We start from the raw sequence: 21532 nt of genomic DNA, 5'->3' as shown, positions 1-21532 counted from the left end.
ATTTAAATAAAAAAAAAAACCAAGAAGCTGCTTTCAAAGGCTGGAGCCACCGTGGTCCTGGCACAGCTCCATGGCTCTGCGCACTCGCCACAGACAGGCATTAACCCTGATATTGTGGACAGCATACGAGCCTAGTGGCAAAACCACGTTCTGGCTGCAGGTGAACTTGCACTTGCAAAATTTAAAAATCTCAAATGTGCTGTCACCCCAAATGATCTTTTACTGATGAAATGTGTTAATTTTGGGAAAAATAAAAGCAAAGATCTAGTTTCATATAATGTTTGCCTCAAATGTGTCTGGGTCCAGTCTCTGGCATGGTGGACGCGTCTGCGATAGTACCCATGGCCTCTCTGCTTCACTCACAGCAAAAACCCTAGTTCCAGGGTTTGCGGGGGCAGAGGGGTCTTTGCCGGAAGTGATGGTAACTACCTTCCCTGTTCTGCTGTGCTACCCACTTACTCCTGGCATTTCATCCTTCTCTTCCTGCAATTATTTATTTTTATCAGTCATGGGGCCTGAACTCTGGGCCTGGGCGCTGTCCCTCAGCTCTTCAGCTCAAGGTGAGCGCTCTACCATTTGAGCTACAGCGCCACTTCCGGCTTCTTCTGTTTATCTGGTGCTGAGGAATCGAACCCAGGGCCTCATGCATGCAAAGCAAGCCCTGTACTATTGAGCCACCTTCCCAGCCCCCTGCAATTATTTTTTGTCGGTTATAGGGCTTGAACTCTGAGCCTGAGCACTGTCCCTCAGCTCTTCAGCTCAAGGCGAGCACTCTACCACTTGAGCTATAGAGCCACTTCCGGTTTTCTGAGTGTTTATTGGAGGATAAGAGTTTCATGGAGTTTCATGGACTTTCCTGCTCGGGCTGGCTTTGAACTGCGATCCTCATATCTCAGCCTCCTGAGCAGCTAGGATTACAAGGAAGAGCCACCAGCGCCCAGCTTGCAATTATTTTTTAATATAATATAGGCGCTGATCAGTGAGTGGCACACAGCAGACATTCAGAAAATGGTATTAGATTAATGGTATTAGACTGGTATTCGATTAATGCCCTAACCCTACAACCGATGTGGTAGCCACCAGGCCCCACAGCCCCCCTCCTAGGCTCTTGTCTGAGTGGGGTGCACGTAGTGCAGGAAGAGGGGTAGGAGTAGAGAACCAGTGGCTATAGGTAGAATAGCAGTGTGACCTTGCAAACAGAATGCCCAGGGTCTAGAATTCTCTTAACTCCCCCCCCCCACCACCCCCCCTCCAGACCTAACTGGAAAAGTCACACAAGGAACTGGGCACAGGTGGCTCACGCCTGTAATCCTAGCTACTCAGGAGGCTGAGATCTGAGGGTCACAGTTCAAAGCCAGTCAGGCAGGAAAGTCTGTGAGACTCATCTCCAATAAACCACTAGAAAACCAGAAATGGTGCTGTGGCTCAAGCGGTAGAGTGCTTACCTTGAGCTGAAGAGCACAGGGACAGTGCCCAAGCCCAGAGTTCAAGCCCCACGATTGACCAAAAAAAAAAAAAAAAAAAAAAAGCCACGCAAGGCAGTCAGTCAACACGGGAGCATCTTCTAAGCACAGAAACTAGTTGAGAGCCCTGTGACTGGAAAGATAGAATGTCAGCCCCTTTCTTGCTCATCTCTCCTTTCCTGGGATTGTTCTACATTACCCTAGAAAGTAGTCCTGTATGATACAAGATTAGGGGAATTAGTGAGCTGCTGACTGCGACAGTGATTCTACATAGTTTAATAAGTCCAAAGAGAAGTTAATGGCTTATTGCAGAGGAATTTTTCTAAATGCTGCCCATTGGTGAGACTGAAGGCTCCTTCCAGATACCGGGACAGTGCTGCTTTCGATTAGGTGCTTGAAATGACAGACTTGCTCAGCGTGAGGACAGCTGACTGTGTACTGTGAGAAGTCAGTCACTGGTCCTGTCTAGACCGGTTTTTGCTTAATCACATATTTTGCTAGCCCAATTTCTGTGCTCAGCCCTGATCTGGAAGCTGAAACCCGATGAGATTCAAAAATAGGTGTCCATCCCAAGTACCATGGGCTTCTGAAGAGAGCAGCAGCAAGTAGAGCGCGCGTGCGCGGAGGGGAGCCGACAGTGTGCTGAGCGGGCGGGGGCTCTGCCCTGCCCGCCCTCCTGCCCTGGGGTCAGGAGGGGAGGAAGGCCTTGGCCTCCCGGATCTTCTGCTTCACACCTTTGCAGGACAGCATGAGCCCCGTGTGGTGGCGCTTCAGGGACTCCAGGCGCTGGCTCAGCACCGCGGTCTTGTCCACCTTTACCTCCAAATCCCGGAGGAGCGACTCCTTACCCAGAAGCCCGCTCTTCTGATAGAGCTTGATGTTGTCCATCCGCAGGCTGTCACGGGCCTGCTTGGTCCTGGTCAGGATGTCCCTCCCGAGGGACACCTGAGACTCGATCTCCATCAGCTGCATCTTTTTGCAGGCGTTCTCCATGTCCACGTAGTGCAGCTTCTCCTTCACGTGGGTGATGGTCTGCACGTTGTTGGTCACCTTGTTGCGCAGCTTGGAGAGCTCCTCGTTGCGCTCCTCCACCTTCTCGTTGAAGGTCTGGTTCTCGATCTTGAGCTGCTCGAAGTCGATGAGCAGCAGGCCCTCCGACAGGTCCTCCTGAGCCCTCATCCTGGTCTGGAAGTGCACCAGGCTCTGCTTCAGCTGCACGTTCTCCAGCCGCACGGCGCTCATCTCCTTCTCCTTCTTGTCCTCCAGCGCCTGGGTCTGCTCCACTTCCCGCAGGGCGGCCTGGCGCCCGCCGCGCAGGCGGCAGCTGCCCATCACCTGCATCACCACCTGCTTCTTGAGGGCCTGGAAGCGGCGCCACTCCTTCTCCACCCGGGCCTGCTTCTCCTGGCACTGCTGCTTCAGCTGGCCCAGCTCCTGGTGGTACCACTCCAGGTCGTCCACCTCCTGCTTCCTCAGCTCCTCCAGGATGGCCAGGTAGTGCAGGTAGGCCTGCTCCTTCTCGGGGGCCTCGGGCTCGGCCGCGCGCTCGGGCGTCTCGGCCGCCTCCAGCCCCTTCTTCTTGCGCAGCGACTCGCAGATCCGGTGCTGCAGGTAGGCGTTGTAGCGCCGGTAGCGGTTCCGCTCCATCAGCAGCAGGTGGTACTGGTCCAGGAGCTCGCGGCGCAGCTGCTGCTCCTGCTGCTTCTTCACCTCCTCCGACCACTCCTCGTCGTCCATCCGGCCCGACGGCGGCAGCGCCTCCCGGCTTCCCTCGGCCCTGTCCCCCGCGCCCCCGTCGGGGCCCCGGCCCTCCCTGGGCTCGCTGCCCCGGCCCTTCGCCGCCGCTCCCGCTCCCTTCTCCTCCTCCTCCTCCTCCGCCGCCGCCGCCGCCGCCGCCTCCTCCTCCTCCTCCCCGCCCCTCCGGGGCCGCTCCGCAGCGGCCTCCTCGGCGATGGTGGTCAGCGGCAGCGAGCCCCGGGGGAACGCGCCCGTCTCCTTCCTCCGCGCCGCCGCCGGCTCCTCCGCCTCGGCTACCTCCCAGTCGGACTCGGCCGGCTCCTCCTCCTGGGCTTCGGCCGACCTGTCCCCGCTCGGGGCCTCGGAGGCCGCCGGGCTTCTCTCGGCCTCCTCGGGCTGGTCCTCGGCGACGGCCCTCTCCCAAGCCTCTATCTCGGCCGTCTCCAACTCCTCCGCGCCCGCCTCCAGCTCCCACCCTGGCTCGGTCTCGGGCTCCACGGACTCATCCAGGAACTGGTTTTCAGACATCCTGGTCGTGTCCAGGCTCTCTCCATCTTCGCTTCCGTCCTCCGAGGGCTCCGAGCGCTCGTCCCCGTCCATGTCCGCCGGTCGCGGCTGCGAGCTGTTAGGTTTCCCGGGGCAACCAGGGGCGCGCACGGTAGGCCCCGCGATTGGCCAGGCGCTCGCCCCGACGCCCGGCCCCCTTCTCCCCGCCTGCCGGAAATAGATGGACCAATAGGGAGAGACCATCGGGCGACAGGCGAGGATGATTGGACGCTGGCGCCGGCTCGCGCTCAGGAGGCGTGGCCCTCCGGCTTGACTTCCGGCCCGAGCGTGGCCTTCTGCCAGACCTGGGGCGGAGCGATGAGGCTACCCCGGCTGGCCCGGCGGCCGGCGCGGGCGTACCGCGCAGGCGCAGAGCGGCAGGCCGGGCCCCCGGGCGGGGACGCGCTGACGGCGCCTGCGCGATGCGGCGGAGCGACGGCGGCGGCGGCGGCGGCGGCGGCGGCGGCGGCGGCGGCGGCGGCGCTGGCGGCGGCGGCGGCGGCGGCCGGGCCGGGCCGGAGGGCGCCTGCGTGCTGAGGCGGGACGCGGCCCGGCAGGCCGGCTCCGGCGGCGCCTGGGCGGGGGTGGCCGTGGCGGCGGCGGCGGCGGCGGACGGCGGCGCGGGCGCGGCGGGCCCGGCGAGCGGCGGGGCGCTGACGGCCGGGGGCGCGGCGGCGGCGGCGGCGGCGGCGGGCCGGGCGGCGGGCGAGCGGGGAAAGATGGCGGAGCTCGGTAAGAAGTACTGCGTGTACTGCCTGGCCGAGGTGAGCCCGCTGCGCTTCCGCTGCACCGAGTGCCAGGACATCGAGCTGTGCCCCGAGTGCTTCTCGGCCGGCGCCGAGATCGGCCACCACCGCCGCTACCACGGCTACCAGCTGGTGGACGGCGGCCGCTTCACGCTCTGGGGGCCCGAGGCCGAGGGCGGCTGGACCAGCCGCGAGGAGCAGCTGCTGCTGGACGCCATCGAGCAGTTCGGCTTCGGCAACTGGGTGAGCGCGGGCGGCCGGGCGAGTGCGGGGCGGGCGCGGGGCCCCGGGCCGGGCGGGCGGGGGCGGAGCGCGCCCGCTGACCTCCGACCCCTGACCCCTGGCCCCGGGCCAGCCGCAGGTGGCCCGGCTCGGCTCCCGGGCGGCTCCCGGCGGGAGGACCGGCCTGGGCCGGGGCGCCGAGGCGGTGGAGGCCGCGGGCCTGGGCGTCCGCCCCTCCGGGGCCCGCGGGGCCCTGCGGGAGGAGGCGCTGGGCCTGGGCTCCGCTCGCGAGGGACGGGACCCGGCCGGGCTGATGTGTCCCCGCTGGGTCCGTGCGGGGCCCGCCGAGGGGGAGAGGAGAGCGGGCGGTTGTGGGGGCCTCGGAGCTGCCGCCCGCGCCTCACCGCGAGGGGAAGCGGAGCCCGCCGGGGCCCCGCGGGCCTGGGGTCTGTGGCAGGCAGACTTGCTTGGAAGTAGGGAAGCAGTCCGGGACCCTCCCCGGGGACGCCGGGACCCTGCCTCCCGTTCCCTTCGCCCCTCCCCTGCCTCTGTGCCAGGCCCCGCGCTGCCTTCATCTTCTCTTCAAGCAGTGGCCAGCCTTCCGGGCCAGTCTGTGGCCCTGGATGGCCCCCATCGACCACCCTGCAATCTTCATTCTCCTGACTTCTTACCTACCCGCCGGCACCATCGCCACCCCAAAACCACAGCCTCGCCTTGATTGTGAACGTTACTAACAGCCCGCAGAGAGGGCCCTGGAGGAGAGGCACCTGGCCATCTTGGGCCCGTTGCTTTCCCTCTGGGTTTTCTTTTTGATTCAAGGCACTACAGCGTGGCTCTGGTCCATTCTGAGCAGGTGCCCTGATACTGGCACACTGAGGGTGTACTCTGGGGTCCTGTGTCCATTGTGTGAGTACTTGATGTGGCACGGCGGCCCTGTGGGTGGCCTGCTGCTCTTAGCATACAGCTGAATCTAAGCTCTCGTCCCGGATCCCATAGCTTTGCACGTGACAGAACCAGGATCCATTGCAGGCCTGTGTGACCGAGTGTGGGCCTACCCACCAAATGAGAACATGAAGTAGTCCAGGTCGGAGGCCAGCAGCTCGCTGCTGCAGCTGGAGTGGGAGGCGGGGAAGGTGTTCTGCTGAGGCTCAGTGGGAGAAGATCACTGGGTGGGCGCATGCGCTGGGAAGCCTGGACGGTGGGAAGAGGCAGCGGGGCTTTGAGGACAGCAGTATAGAGGGAGACTGTTCCCTTCCAGCTTCAGATGGCTGCTGGTGAGGGACGGCCTTGGGGAGGTACACCTTCCTGTGGGAGACCAAGTGGGGAGGGGGCATTGCTGGGGCCTGGCACCGAGACCTGGGGCCTGGAGGGAGCAGCATGTTGCTGTTTAAGTAGCGGGAGGGTTTGGGGATGGGCAGCCTTGCCAGGGCCTGGCACTGGTGTGCCTGCACTTTTGGCAGCAAGAGGACGGGGGACCCTGGCCAGTAGTCAAGTGATCCCAGGCCTGTTGGGGGGTGCTGGAGACATTTAGGCAGCCAGTGTTCCAAGGGGTCTGTGGAACACAAGAACACCAACAGGGGCCTGCAGGTTTCCCTTGGCTCCAGAGACATGGGATTGTCACTGGGGAGGAGTTGAGGCCAGCTGCCGTGCAGGGTGGCCAGGAGGGCCGGTGCTCAGCGGTGCGGGAGAGATGGGTAGAAAAGCAGCAGTGCGGGGCCTCTCGCCTGGGTCTGCGGGTGGAGGCCGGTGGGTGTCAGTGGGGGCAGTGGTCTTGCCTTTCCACATGACAGCTGGCATCTGCGGGCCGGTGCTGCGTGGTACGCAGGTCGTGGCGCTGAGCCTTCGTCCATCCTCAGTGCTTGCTCGGCACTCACTGCATGCTGGCCCCCACGGTGAGACCCTGCTGGCATGACGGCTTCGTGACCCTGCAGGTGCGAGGGGCCCCTGGCCCCCAGTGGGGGCTCAGAAGGCTGTGCAGGAACAAAGGCAGTGGGGAAGAAGGGGAGTCTGGTGTATTGGGGAGCACGGCGGAAGCTAGCTGACCCAAAGTGGAAGACCAGAGTTGGGGGCCGCCGGTGGGGGAGGGTGGCAGAGAGGGCGGCTGAGGCTGTGTGAGCTCACGGTTGGCACTACCTACCTCAGCAGGTAGGGCTGGCGCCGACTTCCTTCCTGCTCGTGTCTCCTACTCCCTGGGCAGACGCCTCACCTTTACCAATGTTGGAACACCTGCGAAACCAGACGTGAGTCTGGGCCCAAGCCTGACTCCATGGTGCACTGGGCCACTGCTGGCACCAGCGGAGCCGACCCCCCTGTGGGTAGGTGGGAAGGACGGCGGAGCTTGTGAGGCAGCGCCCCCTCCACTTGTCACCAGGCAGAAGGCTCTCGTGCTGGCCGCGGGCTGGACGGCCTGCCCTCGTGTCTTGCCATGAGGACTGTGGGTGCTACGGAACACGGAACAAACAGGCCGCGCTGTGAGAGCCCGGGAAGCTCATGCTAAGCAGCGATGAGGCCCACACACCTGCATCTGGGAGTTGCCAGTCTGCGGAAAGCGCAAAGCCTGTTTCTAGCACCATCCAGGTAGTGTGTGCCGCTGGCTAGGGCCCTCTTAAGGAGACACTGTGGCAGGACACACACATGTGCCCTTGACACACCTCTGTTATTTTCTGTTTAAGACACTGGATTGTTTTCATTGGGGTAAACTCTGTATGACATAGAATATTTTACTGGTACAGTGCAGGTGCACTAAGTACTAATAATTTCTTTGGTGGCACTGAGGTTGGAGTTCAGGTGCTTGTGTGATGGTGCTTTTACCACTGAGCCACACTTGATTTCTGTCTTCATTCAACAAGACCTCCCCATCCTCCTCTCCCAGCCCCTGGCAACCCCACCCTCCTTTCTGTCTCTGAGCTGAATCCTGCAGCGTTAGACTTCGTGTGGCTCATTTCAGCGCAATGTCCTCCAGATTCACCCATGTTGTAGCAGGTGTCAGCGTTTTGTTTTAATGGCTTTATAGTGTTCCACTGTGTGCATGCACCTCATCCCGTCCCCCGATAGTGGCCATCTCCTCTACCGTGAGCAGTGCTGCTTTGAACACGGGGTGCTTGGGTCTCAGCCAGATTCCGCTGGTGTTGCTTTGGTAGAAAGCTAGAAAAGGGATTTCCTTGTCCCTTAGGAGAGAGGCTCTCTCCTGTCCTTTAGAATGTTTGCAGTGGACTTTATTTCCTGCCCCTCCTCCCTGGCTGCTGGCCAGTCAGGGGCCAGCTGCTTCCAGTAGCTTCCAGGAGAGGTAGCCTTCTTTGGCATCTGTCCCTTTTGAGGCTCATTCATTTGAAGAAACAAAGATGTAGTGATGTGGAGACAGCGCAGACCCACACCACCGAGGGAAGGAAGCCCGGCTTTATCCTCTCTTGTGCCTCGCTGTCCCCGCGCCCTTGATGCTCATGGAGGACAGGCGTGGAGCCCCGGGTGGCAGCGTGGGCACAGCGTGTTGCGTGTGCTGTAGAGCGCCACCCACGTGGGCGGGAGGCTGTGGAGCCAGGGCAGGAGGTTCAGGTGCTTGCTCCACGGCCCTTCTTCACATCGGGGCGGGGCCTCGTCTGTGGTTACAGCATTAATGCCTACCTGGCCGCTGCTTCTCCTCACCGTGAAATGGAGCGGTACCCTGCACCCACCCAGGCTGGTGGTGCGTGTTGGCCTTGGCATTTTTATTTTAATTGCGTCCTCACAAAATCCACAAGGACAAAGAATGAGAAGCCTGGGAGGGAGAGGCGTGGATGGAGCTGAGGGCACATTGAAGGCTTCCTGGAGGACCTGGGTCTTCCAGGGTGTGCGTGTGGTGGATGGAGGCTGGCAGCTGGTGGCAGGGTTGCTGATTGGAGCACATTTCCGGCTTGTGCCCAGGCCATGTGCGTGCTGGCATGAGCTGGAGTGGCTCCTCCTTCCCAGGACTTCAGCTGAGGAGCAGGGCACAGAGCCTCGCAGTGTGCCCAGGTCACACAGCCAAAGGGGCAGAGCCAGCCCTGGAAGCCTGGAGCCTGGCACAGCAGTGCGGGCGGCAGCGGCAGCGGCAGGCCGGGCTGTGTGCCGGGGCTGCGGCTCAGGGCTGTGAGCGGGCTCTGCGGAATAGCTCGAAGGCCTGGCCTGGTGGGCCGTGCTCAATGAAGGCGCTAAACGGCTCTGGCAGATACCCTGTGAGCGGCTCACCTGGAGAGGGGAGTGGAGGGGCTGCGGTGTTCGCCAGGTCCGTGGGTTCTTCTCCTGGCTGCGTCTGTGACTCGGGGAATTGGAGTGAGGCCACAGCTTCTGCCTCGCCCGCGGCTGCTGCGCTAGCGGAGCCCTGGGCCTGGCCTCACCGACTGCAGCCTCTTCCTGTGCTGGGAAGCAAAGGGCCTGGGGTCTGAGGGTCTGAGGCTGAGGCCCCTGCCAGCCTGGGTCTCCAAGGTGAACCGTCCCCAGCCAGAGGTGGCTGTGACTGGTGTTTTGTGTGGGTCAGATGTTTACTGAGCAAATAAAAGCAATAGACGCGGCGCTCATAGTGCCGTTCTCGACAGGAGTCCTGTAAGTTTTATTTTGTTCCTGATGATTCCCAGGGAGGCCTGGCCTCGGGCTCGGCTGCCCTGCGTTCCCACGTTGCGCCACACCCCGCAGTTGGTGGGAGCAGCCCTGCCTGCGTGCCTGCGCCTGGCCCCAGAGAGCCTGGGCGGAGGACCTGGCATGGGGCCCGCGCCCCCTCCCGGCACGGCCGGCTGCTGGCCGAGGAGCGGCGCGGGTCACGGGCTGGGGGACAGCCAGCCTGTCCCTCCCTGGGGCGCTGGGGGGCGGGTGAGTGAGGGCGCGTTTGGGGCAGTTGCTTCTGAAGTGGCTTTCGTGGTTGTGTTAAGGAAGAGGCCACTTGGTGGAAGGAAAAGATTGAGGGAGCTTTAGGTTTCCTCCCTTTAATAGCCGGCAGGGGTGCATGCCGCCAGCCACGGCGGGGTTGCCGCTGCCTTCTTAGGTGTGGAATGTGTCATAAATGAGGACCCCGCCCCCCAAAGCTGTGAGCTGCCATCACCTGCAGACAGCGCAGCGAGGGACCGGCTGCCCCTCTCCGAGGCGAGCGGCACGGGCGGGGCTCTTCCTGATCAGCCCTGGGCCACGGCCTTGCCCCAGAGACGAGCCTCAAAGAGGCGTTGGGGCATCCTCGGCCCACCCGTGTCCCTGTGTCCCGTGCTGAGGACAGTTGGCAGTGGGCCCAGTTCCGCACAGATGGGAGGTAGCAGGACGGAGCGCCGCACCGCACCGCGCCGCACCGCGCGGCACTGCTCGGGGTCTGGGTCGGCTCCTGCCACCCAGGGCGGACAGAGCCGCTGCTCCGCGCCGCCCGCTGCCTTCCGCGCTGCCCGCCGTCCTCCTCGGCAGGCTGTGGGGCACTTTGCTCCTTGTTCATGACGCTCGGCCTTTGTTGTTGTAGGAAGACATGGCCGCGCACGTCGGTGCTTCCCGGACCCCGCAGGAAGTGATGGAGCACTATGTGAGCATGTACATCCACGGGAACCTGGGCAAGGCCTGCATCCCCGACACCATCCCCAACCGCGTGACCGACCACACCTGCCCCAGCGGAGGGCCTCTCTCGCCCAGCCTCACCACACCGCTGCCTCCGCTGGACATCTCGGTGGCAGAGCAGCAGCAGCTGGGCTACATGCCACTGCGGGACGACTACGAGATCGAGTACGACCAGGACGCGGAGACGCTCATCAGCGGGCTCTCGGTGAACTACGACGACGATGACGTGGAGATCGAGCTCAAGCGCGCCCACGTGGACATGTACGTGCGCAAGCTGAAGGAGCGCCAGCGCCGCAAGAACATCGCCCGCGACTACAACCTGGTGCCCGCCTTCCTGGGGAAGGAGCGGAAGGAGAAGGAGAGGGCGCCCAAGCGCAAGATCACCAAGGAGGAGAAGGAGCTGCGGCTGAAGCTGCGGCCGCTCTACCAGTTCATGTCGTGCAAGGAGTTTGACGACCTGTTTGAGAACATGCACAAGGAGAAGATGCTCCGAGCCAAAATCCGAGAGCTGCAGCGCTACCGGCGGAACGGGATCACCAAGATGGAGGAGTCGGCCGAGTACGAGGCCGCCAGGCACAAGCGGGAGCGGAGGAAGGAGAACAAAAACATGGCCGGCTCCAAGAGGGGGAAGGAGGACGGCAAGGATGGCGAGTTTGCAGCCATCGAGAACCTCCCTGGGTTCGAGCTGTTGTCCGACCGTGAGAAGGTGCTGTGCAGCTCTTTGAACTTGAGCCCCGCGCGCTACGTGACGGTGAAGACCATCATCATCAAAGACCACCTGCAGAAGCGGCAGGGCGTGCCCTCCAAAAGCCGCCTCCCCAGCTACCTGGACAAGGTCCTCAAGAAGAGGATTCTGAACTTCCTCACGGAAAGCGGGTGGATAGCCAGGGACGCCTCCTGAGGCCAGGGCGCCGCTGGAGCCGCTGCGAGTCGCCCACCCGGGGCTGGGGGCGCACTTTCGCCCTCCCCGGCCTCTGGTGTCAAGGTATTGATGCTCTCTCTCCATCCTCTGAAAGAAGCAATAGCAACAGTCTCACATTGGATCACGGGGGAGACAAATGCGTGTCTATTTTAACTTCGTCCTAAAAGTATCCTTTAAGGTGACGAACTGCCTTGTGTGTTCCGTGGGCAGAGGGCGGACGGGGCGGATGCTGGCCTTCTTTTGGGTGAGCCTTCCTTCCTTCAGGTCTAGAAGCGAGAGTGCGGTGGGTGCCAGGGCCTGGGCTGCCCACCATCAGCTCTGCCCTGGTGACACAAGCTCTTCTCAGGCAAGTTGCTGTTGGCGCCCCTTTTCTGAGCCCACTGCTGCCCCAGCTGACACCCCAACACAGCCCCGGCACGCAGCACTTTACCTGGAGGCAGGCCATGCCCAGAGCTCTCCGCTGTGGAGGCCCGAGACCACCACCAGACCCGCTGGCGCTGCGCCCCTGAAGAGGAAGAACCCCTCGTTGGCACAGTGAGCCTGGGGTTTCCCTGCCTCGTGCAGCACGGCCCGCCGGCCCTCCATGCCTTCTTGCATCCTTGTCCCTGGGAAGGCAAAGCGCTCGGGGAAGGGACACAGGGTTGTCACGGGGCCGCTGCACCTGTAGGACGTCTTAGGCCAATAGACCCTGCTTTACAAGGCAAGGCTGACGCCCGGGGCTCCAAGCCTGGGTGTCGGCTCCCTCAGGATTTTCAGCCCAGTTGTACATAGGACCGTGCTACCTGGCTAAGCAGATGGTCCAGGGCATGGCCGTGCCTACCAGCTGCTAGCTGGGCAGGGCCAGGGTCAGCTCCAGGGGCTCTGGTGAGTGTGGGGAGCACTGGCTGTGCCTTGGAGCCCGGTGCTGCTTCTGTTCACTGTTGTGAAACAAACCCAGAAACAGCTTCTCAGCCCAACTGGAAAGCTCGTTTCTGGGCTCCCTTTAAGGTCGTACATGGTACCTTCCTAAACCTGAGGAAGGCGTTTGTCTTCCCGCTGCTCAGGGTTCTCATGCCCAGACCCTGCTTTAGAGTCCTGGAGTGACCACAGACCCCACCCCACCTCCAGCTCCGCGAAGCTTATCCTGCCCCTCCCTCCCCCCCCCCCCCCCCCGCGCCCCGCCCCGCCCCACCCCGTCCCATAGGTACAAGAGCCTGTTTACCTCCCAGAATGTTTGGGCTTGACCTTACAGTGATTTTAAAGAAAATAGGAAAAACAGCAAAAAACCCAAACCTCATTCCAAGGATGACTTGACTCCGTGCCTTTTCACCTTACATCCCGTCCCCTAGGGTCAGCTTTTCAACACGAAGTACACTGAACATGGCTTTAGTTGTAGGTACACTGTGGGCTGGCCAAGTCTGCCCAGCTGTCCGCCAGGCCCAGCCAGCAGCCCAGCAGTATGGCCTCCACACTGTCCCCTGCCGGCCAGACTGGTTTGTGTGGTTCTCAAAGTGGGCTCCTGGGCGCTTGTTAGAGAGGCAGAATGAGGCCCCTGGAGTGCAAGCTGTTAGCAGGCTCTCCATGTAGCTAAGGTGAAAGTTCAAGTTTGAGAGCCACGGCTTTAGTTGTAGTGATGCGTTTTCTTTTGTTGTTTTTTTAACATGAGGGTCCTGGTTTGGTGAGGCTTTATGTTTCGTCTTATTTTTATATAAAATGACAGCCAGACCTCTATTGAAAGTGTGGAAAGCAGAGGATCCCTGTCAATGTGTGGTCTGGACCCAGGGCCGGAAGATGAGACTCTGCTCAGCAGCCTGTCATGTGCATGTCTCTGATGGTTTCTAAATGCCATAATGAATGTATAATTTATGTTGAAGTTTTAATATGCTGTTACAAGGGAAAAGTAATTTTAGGATTGGTTGCCTCTTCTTCCATCTGCTCTAGCTATTTCTGTCACATTAGTCCTTGCTCTACTGTTAGCTACAGCCTGACTTGTCTGTATTTAATTCTCACAGTGCGTTAACTAGCATACCCTGTGGAACTAGGTCTTTTTGAATTTAACTGTCTTTGAATCAAAAAGTTAGGTAATTCTTCAGTTCTTTGAAATAATGCTCTGGGAGGCGAACATTCCGAGAATGTATTAAAAATTGCAACTCTGACTACCGTTTTTTATTATCCTTTTACATATTAAACACGTTGGGAAATGTGTGACGGCTTCTTCCTCCTGCTCCGCCAGCCTTGCAGTCAGCACCCGCCCTGGCCGGCAAGCGCACCACGCTGTCACACCAGCTTTCTGCTAGGCAGAAAACGCTTGCAGGCCAGCCCAGCCCTGGGAGTGGGCCACTTCAGGTCTCGGGTTCTGGCTGTCCACACTGAACAGCTCAGCCCAGCGCAGGCCTGCAGCTTTCCAATGCTTGACTAGCACACTGTCAGCAAGTGTGATTGGTGGTAGGAATGTGTGTGAACCTGACATGTTCTTGCTCACGGCGACAGTGGATAACTGAACTCCATGAAATAGCTCTGCCATGTGTACATGCAGTTGTCCCTCAAGAGGGTACAAGTCTCAGCTCAAGCCCCTTATGGAAAAGGACACATGCACAGAAGCCCATGTTCCCCTGCTACACCAATCGCTAGGGGCCTTGTGAGATACCAGGTAAGACTATTTAAAAACCAATGACAAGCCTGTAGCCAGCTGTGGGTGGGACTCAGGGGCAGCCCAGCCCAGCCCGGCTTGTGTGAGGCAGCCCTGTGACTGTCCATGCTCAGTACAGGTGTGGACTTTTGGTCTGCCACAGGTTAAACCATTGGTGAGGAGTCCAGGGATGCAGGGCTGAGTGGGCCTGCCCTGCCCCTGGAGCCACAAGCCCAGGTTCTTTCTTTTTCAGTTTTGGACGTTTGCTTGAGTGGCCTAGAACCATGATGTCCACACCTCCAAGTAGTTAGAATTACACCTGGGCACCGCCATGTCTGGCTCATTCCCCATCTCTGCTGTGAAGTAAATGGCGCATTGCTGCATCCCACCAAACAGTAGGTTACCTCTGTTGATAATAGTAATAGGTCACACACCATTCTTTTTTACTATACCACCTGAGCCATGCTTCCACCATAGCATTCTGTTAACTGGAGATGGGCGTCTCCTGGACCCTGCACCTCAGGCCAGCTTGGAGTTGCGGTCCTGTGGGCCTCAGCCTCCTAAATAGCTTAGCTAATCACTCAGCTGTTTCTTTCCTTTTAGTAGGTAATAGGGCTTGAACTCAGGGCCTAGGCACTGTCCCTGAGCTCTTGCTCAAGGCTAGCACTAGTGCTCTACCACTTGGAGCCACTTTTGATTTTCTGGTGGTTAATTGGAGATGAGAGTCGTGGATTTTCCTGCCTGGGTTGGCTCTGAACCACTGTCTTCAGCTCTCAGCCTCCTGAGTGCTAGGGTCACAGGCGTCTGGCCTCACTCAGCTTTTACTAGGCCTTAGAGAGCCATATAAATGAGAACAGCCTTTAGACTAAGAAGAGCTCCCAGTCAGCTGGGCCCTGGCCCAGGATGCCTGTCCCTGCTGGAGGGCCGCTCTGCCCTCCGAGCAGCACACCGGGCCCTCAGCCACGTGCCTAAGGGACTCACAGTCCACTGAAGGACAAGAAACCATCACCATGAGGTAGGAAAATAAACACTGGGCTTTTAATCCTCTTCAACAAAACCCGACTCAGTAACACTGAGAGTATTCCAGGCATGTAATTTTCCTATTTCAAGGAGGTCCATCGTAACAAGGATTGCACCTTGAGGTTTTAAGTATTGAATACAGACTTAAACATTGGGATGAACAAAACTGGAAACAGGAACTGAGTTTGCCAAATTCAGTTATTGGCAATATGAAACGTTAGCAGTGTTCATTTTTTAGCGCCTACTCTTCTCAAAGGTCACAAGCTCTTTTTGTTTGTTTGGGGGTGGGGTGGGGGGAGATACTGGGATTTCAACTCCAGGACTCACACTTGCTATTAAGCAGACTCTTATCATTTCAACTATATCTCCTCTACCTGTTTTTTGTCCTCTTTTTCTTAAAATAAGGTCTTGGGATTTTGCTTGGGACCTAAAACTCTAGTCTTCCTACCTTTGCCCAACTACTGTAATTAATGGGGATGAGGGAAGAATATCTTTTGTCTGGGCTGGCCTTGAACCATGATCCTCCCAACTGCAGTCTCCTCAATAGCTGGGATTACAGGAGTAAGCCACTGCACCTAATTATTTTTGTTTGAGAGTCTTGTTACGTATTTAGCCCACGCTGGTCTGGAGTCAAGGTCCTCTTGCCTCGGCCTCCAGCATGCTAGTCCTAAGCTTTAACTGACAAGCACGTCCGCCTCCGGCCTTCCTTCCCTTCAGAGGAGCCAGCACAGCACTGCAGATGCAGGAGAGCCGTGGAGGACGCGGCATGTGCTCACCGCGCAGCCAAACACAACTCCCCAAGACCTTTTTATTTGTTAGAATGCTTTGCAATCACCCAAGCTGAGCGGATACAGCATTACCCACGGCACTCCACAAGTCCCTCGGCCTCTCTGCAAGCCTGTGGAAGCCTATGATAACACGTGCTGCTAAGAGCCAGTGACCAGCTCCCACGTGCCGACGCAGCTGACTCCGGCTTCCTGACAAGGCCGGGCAAAGGTGAGACACGGGCGCTGATGAAAACTAGGAAGTTACAGCAAGTGCTGGAAAAGTCCAGAAGCTGCGAGGTGGCTATGCTGCCTTCACCACCCCCACCAGGGCGGGCCTCAGGGTGCGCCCATGCAGCTTGTACCCGACCTTGCTAACCAGCGCCACCGTGCCCGGCTCTTTTCCCTCCACCGGCGTGTGGAACAAGGCCTCATGTTCGTAAGGGTCAAACTTGGCTCCGGCGGGGTCCAGCCTGAGCAGGCCGTGCTTCGTGAACACCTTCTGAATCTGCACTTCCGTCATCACCAGCCCCTCGTACAGGCTCTTGAGGTGCGGGTTGTCATCTCGGATCTCTTCCTTTGGGACACTCTGGGTGGCCTTCTCCAGAATGTCAGCCACTTCCAGCAGGTCCTTGCAGAAGCCCTGGATGCCTAGAGCCAGCCAGAGAAGGCGGTTTGCACACATCACAGCCGGGGAACACGGCTGCTTGTCCCAGGCCCTGCCCGGCCCGCCCAGCACCGACAGCATTCCCACGAGTTACCATATAACTTGGCTTCCTCCACCAGCTTTTGACTCCTCTGCCGTAAGTTCTCGGTATCTGCCAAGGCTCGTTTGTATTTTTCCTAAGGAAAGAAAAATGTATATGAATTAAAAGTGGAAAACTGTCTTAAGAAAGCCACCCTGACTGAAAGATGATTCTGTAATAAACCCCAAGCCAAAATACACATGCAACCTGTCATTACTTTTGGGATTTCAGGTCAGCCAAGATAGCTTAACAGCGTGCGCACCAGCGTCCTGCGGCAGCCCGCCCCGTGCTCCCCTGGCGTGCTCCTCCCGTGATGACTCGCCAGCCCAGGAAGGGCCCACACTCCTAACTCAGGGCCAGCACCCCACAGGCCGTCGTCCCAGTGCAGGGCAGCCAGTGCCCCACAAATGACCCTCTGGGACCCTTGGGGCTGCCAGGGAGGCTCTGTGGGGACTCAAACAGTTTAACAATCCTGGGACCCTAGGACCAGGCACCCCATTTCCTGAGGGGCCCCCGTGAAAGTCAGCTGCGTGACACCTCCAGCAGCTCCCACTCTCAGTCTAAGCAGCTGTCAGCACCCCTTCCCGGTCCACTGCCTGGCCGCCTGGGACACCCCACCTTCCTGCTTCCGTTCCCTCTGTCACAGTGGGGCCCCGGCTGGGGCCGGGCCAGCGCCAGCACGCACGATGCAGGGCACTGACTTCAACCTTCAGGGCTGGCTCAGTGCCACCTCCCACTTCCCCGATGATGACTGCGGGCCACCCTCCTCCCAACTCCACCCAGCTCCTCCAAGTCCCCGGCTGTACCGAGCTCTCCTCCCTGGAGAAGACCACAGTAATACAAGGTGCGAGCAGACTCTACACCAGGAGCCCGGCCCCGGCCTCGCTCCCTCGCCCGGCCCCGGCCCCGGCCTCGCTCCCTCGCCCGGCCCCGGCCCCGGCCCCGGCCCCGGCCCCGGCCCCGGCCTCGCTCCCTCGCCCGGCCCCGGCCTCGCTCCCTCGCCCGGCCTCGGCCTGGGCCTCGCTCCCTCGCTCCCTCGCCTGGCCTCACCGTTGTCTCTCTCAGCTGCTCTTCCAGCTTCACCTTCTCGTCCAGAAGAATCCTGTCTGTGGACGGTGGCTCTGTCTTCTGTTCGCTGTGGCCACTGTCATCCTCCAGGTTCTGACCACTGTTCTTCTGCTTTGTGGCTGTGCACAACCACCGAGGAGAGGGCCTGCAGAAAGTCACGCGTCACTCCACACATGGACTGCTTGTTGGCATGCACTTGCACACGCAGACTGCTTGTTGGCATGGGATCATCGCACAAGCAGACTGCTTGTTGGCATGTGATCCCAAGACATTTTAGAAACTTAAGAGTCAAGCAATTAGGGACTGGCTTGGGAGAGAAAGGCTTTCACCAGTAAAGGGACAAATCATATACATTGTATCTATTGTATACATTGTATCTACTGCACTGAAGCACACCTGCCCCTAATGGTTCTGGTCAACAACAGCCCACAGGAGGCGGTGCCAGCAGCCCTGCCCTCCCTGCAGCAGGCTGGACCAACAGGCTGTGTAAACAGGCTGTGTAAACATACTGTGACCCTCATACAAACAAGTCACCCAACTGGACAGAGGTAGAGCCACTAGTTGCATGGCTAACAAGGGCAGACCAGGAGAGATCCTTCCCACAAAGTATTCACCATCATGCAAAAAAGGCAAACTGCTGGCTGGGCACAATGACCCATGCCTGTAATCACAACAAGTTGCGAGGTGGAGATCAGGAAGATAGCAGTGTGAGGCTAACTCTGGTAAAAGCTAGCAAGAAGACATCTTTTTTTTTTCCTCTGGTCATGAAGCCTGAACTTGGCCTGGGCGCTGTCCCTCAGCTCTTCAGCTCAAGGCTAGCACTCTAACCACTTGAGCCACAGTGCCACTTCGGGCTTTTGCAAGAAGACATCTTAAGCTAGACCAGCCACAGTGAAAAGTGGGAGATCTTATCCAAAAAATAAACCAGTAAAGAACTGGAGAGGTGCTGGGCACCGGTGGCTCATGCCTGTCATCCTAGCTACTCAGGAGGCTGAGGTCTGAGGATCGCGGTTCAAAGCCAGCCCGGGCAGAAAAGTCCATGAGACTTATCTCCCATAAAGCACTCGAAAACTGGAAGTGGCACTGTGGCTCAAGCGGTAGAGCACTCGTCTTGAGCTGAAGAGCTGAGGGACAGCACCCAGGCCCAGAGTTCAAGCCCCATGACTGACCAAAAAAAAAAAAAAAAAAAGGAACTGATGAGGTGTCTCAATTGGTAGAGTGCCTGCTTAGCAAGTGTGAGGCTGTTAGGAGGGAAATGGGGAAGCCTGGGGACCTACTTATTTAGAGACACAGCCTAGACACATGGACGGCTATAAACAATCCTCCTGCATCAGCCTTCTGATGCAAGGTGCTGGGGTGGCTGGTGTGTCCGCTGTGCCATGACCCACAGAGGGCTTTGTAGAACAGGGAGCGTTTGTGTCGAGAGGGAGGCAGAGATTTACTCCAGGAAAGGCAATGGTTTGGACCAAGGTGCAGAGTCAGGAACATGTGCTGTGTACAGGAGAAGTACAAAGTGCTCTAGAATGAGCCCTAGGAATGATTTAAGGTATTATCTATCTCATCTACACAAGAGCATCAAGTCTCAAAGTCTTCGGTGACTTACAATCTTAAAACCCACTTGTCTTCATCAGGTGTCCAATTAGGATCTACTACATTCAACTTTCTTCCCAGCTTTAAGAAAACTTGTTGAATTAAAGAAAAGGGATCAGTACACGGAGCACACATATTTATATACCACCCAACTAATGCTGAAACTTGATGTTCAGTGAGAGGACCGACTGCTGCTCCCAGAATCTGGAAACTGTCCGACTCCTAAAGAGATGAGCTCAGTAGCCATCTTCTGGATGCCTTCTGAGTGCTTTGTCAAGAAAGGCAACTTAAAAAACACACTCATGCCTCATGGGGACAGGCTCGAGAGAAAAATCTCCAATTTCGTCACGCACACATTGTGTGCCAGCGGATGGCTGCGATGTCCGTGGGCAGGCCACTTGCTCCACTGACCACCTTCATTTATGCCACACAAGGAGTACCCAGGAGTGATCCTGTTTATGAAGATACACAGAAGCCCCTCATCTTCGTTTGCACTTCGGTGTGCTCTGCTACCACGAGGGAGCAACAACTTATATGACACGGTCACTTTGGTGGTTTGTCCCCTCGCCGGGGCAGTCACCGCCTTCCGTCTGCCACCAGCTGGGCTCCGCTTGGCCAGAGGCTCTGGGAGCGGGGCAAGGCGTGGAGAGGGACGCACGGGGCACGCGGAGAGCTAGGCCGCCGCCCTCGGCCAGGCTGACCGCTCCTGCCGACCAACCGCGCTTACAAACGGCCAGAGCGAAAGGCCTTGGGACGCGGGTGCTGGGGACGCGCTGCTCGCAGTGGCCGTCGGCCGGGGCTCGCGCCGCTCTCCGGCCCCGTGCGGCTCCCCGCCGCCCCCGGTGGACGTCCCAGGCCGCGCCGGGCTCGCTTCTGAGGTGGGACCCGGGTTAGAAGGGGAACGCCCGGGAGCCGGCGGGGCGGACGGGGCCGTTCCCCCCCCCCCCCCCGGCACACGGAATTTCCCCGGGCCCGACCGCCCGGGCCACGCCCGGCGGCGCTCGGCCTCGCGGCGTGACCCTGGCCGGGCCCCCGCCCGCGGCGCCCCGCGGCCCGCGCTTCCGGTCCGGGCGGCCATGCGCCTCCGGCCCCGCGCCCCGAGCCGGCCGCGCGGGCGCACCCGGGCACGCAGCGGACCCCGGGGCGCGGGCTCCGGAGAGGGGGCCCGCGCGGCCCGCGTCCTGCGGCGAGAGAAGCGGGTCCAGGACGGAGCCCCGGGGAGGCCCGCGGCCCGCGCCGAGGAGGCTGAGGCCCGAAGCGCCGGGCGGGAAACGGAGGCGGCCTTCCTGAGGACGCGCCCTTACCTGAGAGACAACGACAGAGCCGGGAGGCTGCGCCGCGCCGCCCGGACGCACCGAGCCGCCATCACCACCGCCGCTGCCGCCGTCCGTGCGCACGCACTGTGCGTGCGCGGGCACGCCTGCCGCCGTCCCTCCCGCTGTCCCTCCCGCTGCTTCTCCTTGGCCAATCCAGGATCACGTTTTCCGTGATGGACGGGCAATGGTCGCTAATATATGCGAATCACAACGAAGTACACGCCCCCTTCCCTCCGGGGGCGGAGTCTCCGGCCTCAGGGAGCCCGGGCGGTGAGGTGAGAGGTGAAGGGAACAGGGGGAGGCGCGTCCTTGTGGGCGGGACGAGGTCAGGGAAGAGCCAATGGATAGAGAGGTTCTGGAGGCGTGCCCGGTGTGCTTGGGGGCGTGGCCTGCGTGGCCACGCGGGATAGAACGTGCGGACTGAGGCGTCGAAGGGAGGGAGGGAGCGAGGCGCGGCCGCGTTGCCCCGGGCTATGGACGTGCTCGTCGCGTGTTGAGGGGTTCGGAAGAGGGACCCCTAGGGCGTCAGATGGGCCAGAGATGAGTGAGTGGAGTTGCAGCCGCTGAGTCCTGCGCCGGGCCGGTCTTCCCCGCAGCGAGGCCCTGACCCACCCAGCCCACGTCCGGTGGCCACCTCGAAGCGGCCCGCAAGTGCTGCCACCCGGCGGCCACTTCGGGAACTGAACACGGAGCCGCCTCCGGGCCCCTCCGCTCCCCGAGGGGAGGCCTGGGGCCTGCGGGCCCCCCCCCCCCCGCGCGAGCGCCAGTCCGGACCACGCCGTCTGTGCGAGCTCGCGCCGGCGGCCGGCACGGGGCCTCCGGGGCGGGAGGCGCGTGGAGCGGGGGTCGGGGAGAGCCAGCTCCGCGCGGGCCGACGGAGCGGCGTGTTGCCCTCCGCGGAAATGGCTCCGCAGATGCCGGTCTGGGCCTGGTGCTCGCACTGCCGGGCGGGTGTGTGCCCGGCGCGGATCGGACTGGGGGCTCCGGGAGGCTCGGCCACAGCCAGGCCGGAGGGTGTGTGTGCGCGTGTGTCAGGGCCGAAGCCAGGCCCAGCGGTGTGTGTGCGCGTGTCAGCGCCAAAGCCAGGCCCAGCGGTGTGTGTGCGTGTGTCAGGGCCGAAGCCAGGCCCAGCGGTGTGTGTGCGTGTGTCAGGGCCGAAGCCAGGCCCAGCGGTGTGTGTGCGTGTGTCAGGGCCGAAGTCAGGCCCAGCGGTGTGTGTGCGCGCGCCTGTCAGCGCGGAAGA

At 60.2% G+C, this 21532-nt stretch overlaps 3 protein-coding genes across 4 annotated transcripts; 1 reads left to right on the top strand and 2 right to left on the bottom strand.

Moving 5' to 3' along the window:
• Positions 1-1723: 1723 nt before the first annotated feature.
• Cfap184 (cilia and flagella associated protein 184) lies at positions 1724-4011 on the bottom strand. The gene has a single exon (XM_070021793.1). It carries the CDS (start codon positions 3948-3950, stop codon positions 2151-2153), a length of 1800 nt encoding a protein of 599 aa, XP_069877894.1. The 5' UTR covers positions 3951-4011; the 3' UTR covers positions 1724-2150.
• Positions 4012-4450: 439 nt separating this feature from the next.
• On the top strand, positions 4451-13361 carry Tada2b (transcriptional adaptor 2B). Of its 2 annotated transcripts, none has more exons than XM_070021790.1 (2): positions 4451-4735; positions 10164-13361. In XM_070021790.1, exons 1-2 carry the CDS (start codon positions 4466-4468, stop codon positions 11154-11156), a joined length of 1263 nt encoding a protein of 420 aa, XP_069877891.1. In that variant the 5' UTR covers positions 4451-4465; the 3' UTR covers positions 11157-13361. The 2 variants fall into 2 exon arrangements, with proteins under 2 accessions (XP_069877891.1, XP_069877892.1); XM_070021791.1 differs by lacking the exon at positions 4451-4735 and adding an exon at positions 7166-7291.
• A 1440-nt stretch (positions 13362-14801) lies between these two features.
• Grpel1 (GrpE like 1, mitochondrial) lies at positions 14802-20384 on the bottom strand. Its single transcript, XM_070021792.1, has 4 exons — positions 20278-20384; positions 17366-17528; positions 16331-16412; positions 14802-16220 (listed from the first exon to the last, which is right to left on the bottom strand). Exons 1-4 carry the CDS (start codon positions 20337-20339, stop codon positions 15874-15876), a joined length of 654 nt encoding a protein of 217 aa, XP_069877893.1. The 5' UTR covers positions 20340-20384; the 3' UTR covers positions 14802-15873.
• Positions 20385-21532: the final 1148 nt, after the last annotated feature.

The sequence above is a fragment of the Dipodomys merriami genome, unplaced genomic scaffold (assembly GCF_024711535.1).
Source record: "Dipodomys merriami isolate MVZ:Mamm:240054 unplaced genomic scaffold, mDipMer1.0.p SCAF_143, whole genome shotgun sequence".
Taxonomy (NCBI): Eukaryota; Metazoa; Chordata; class Mammalia; order Rodentia; family Heteromyidae; genus Dipodomys; species Dipodomys merriami.
This window is presented reverse-complemented; position numbering and strand designations above follow the sequence as displayed.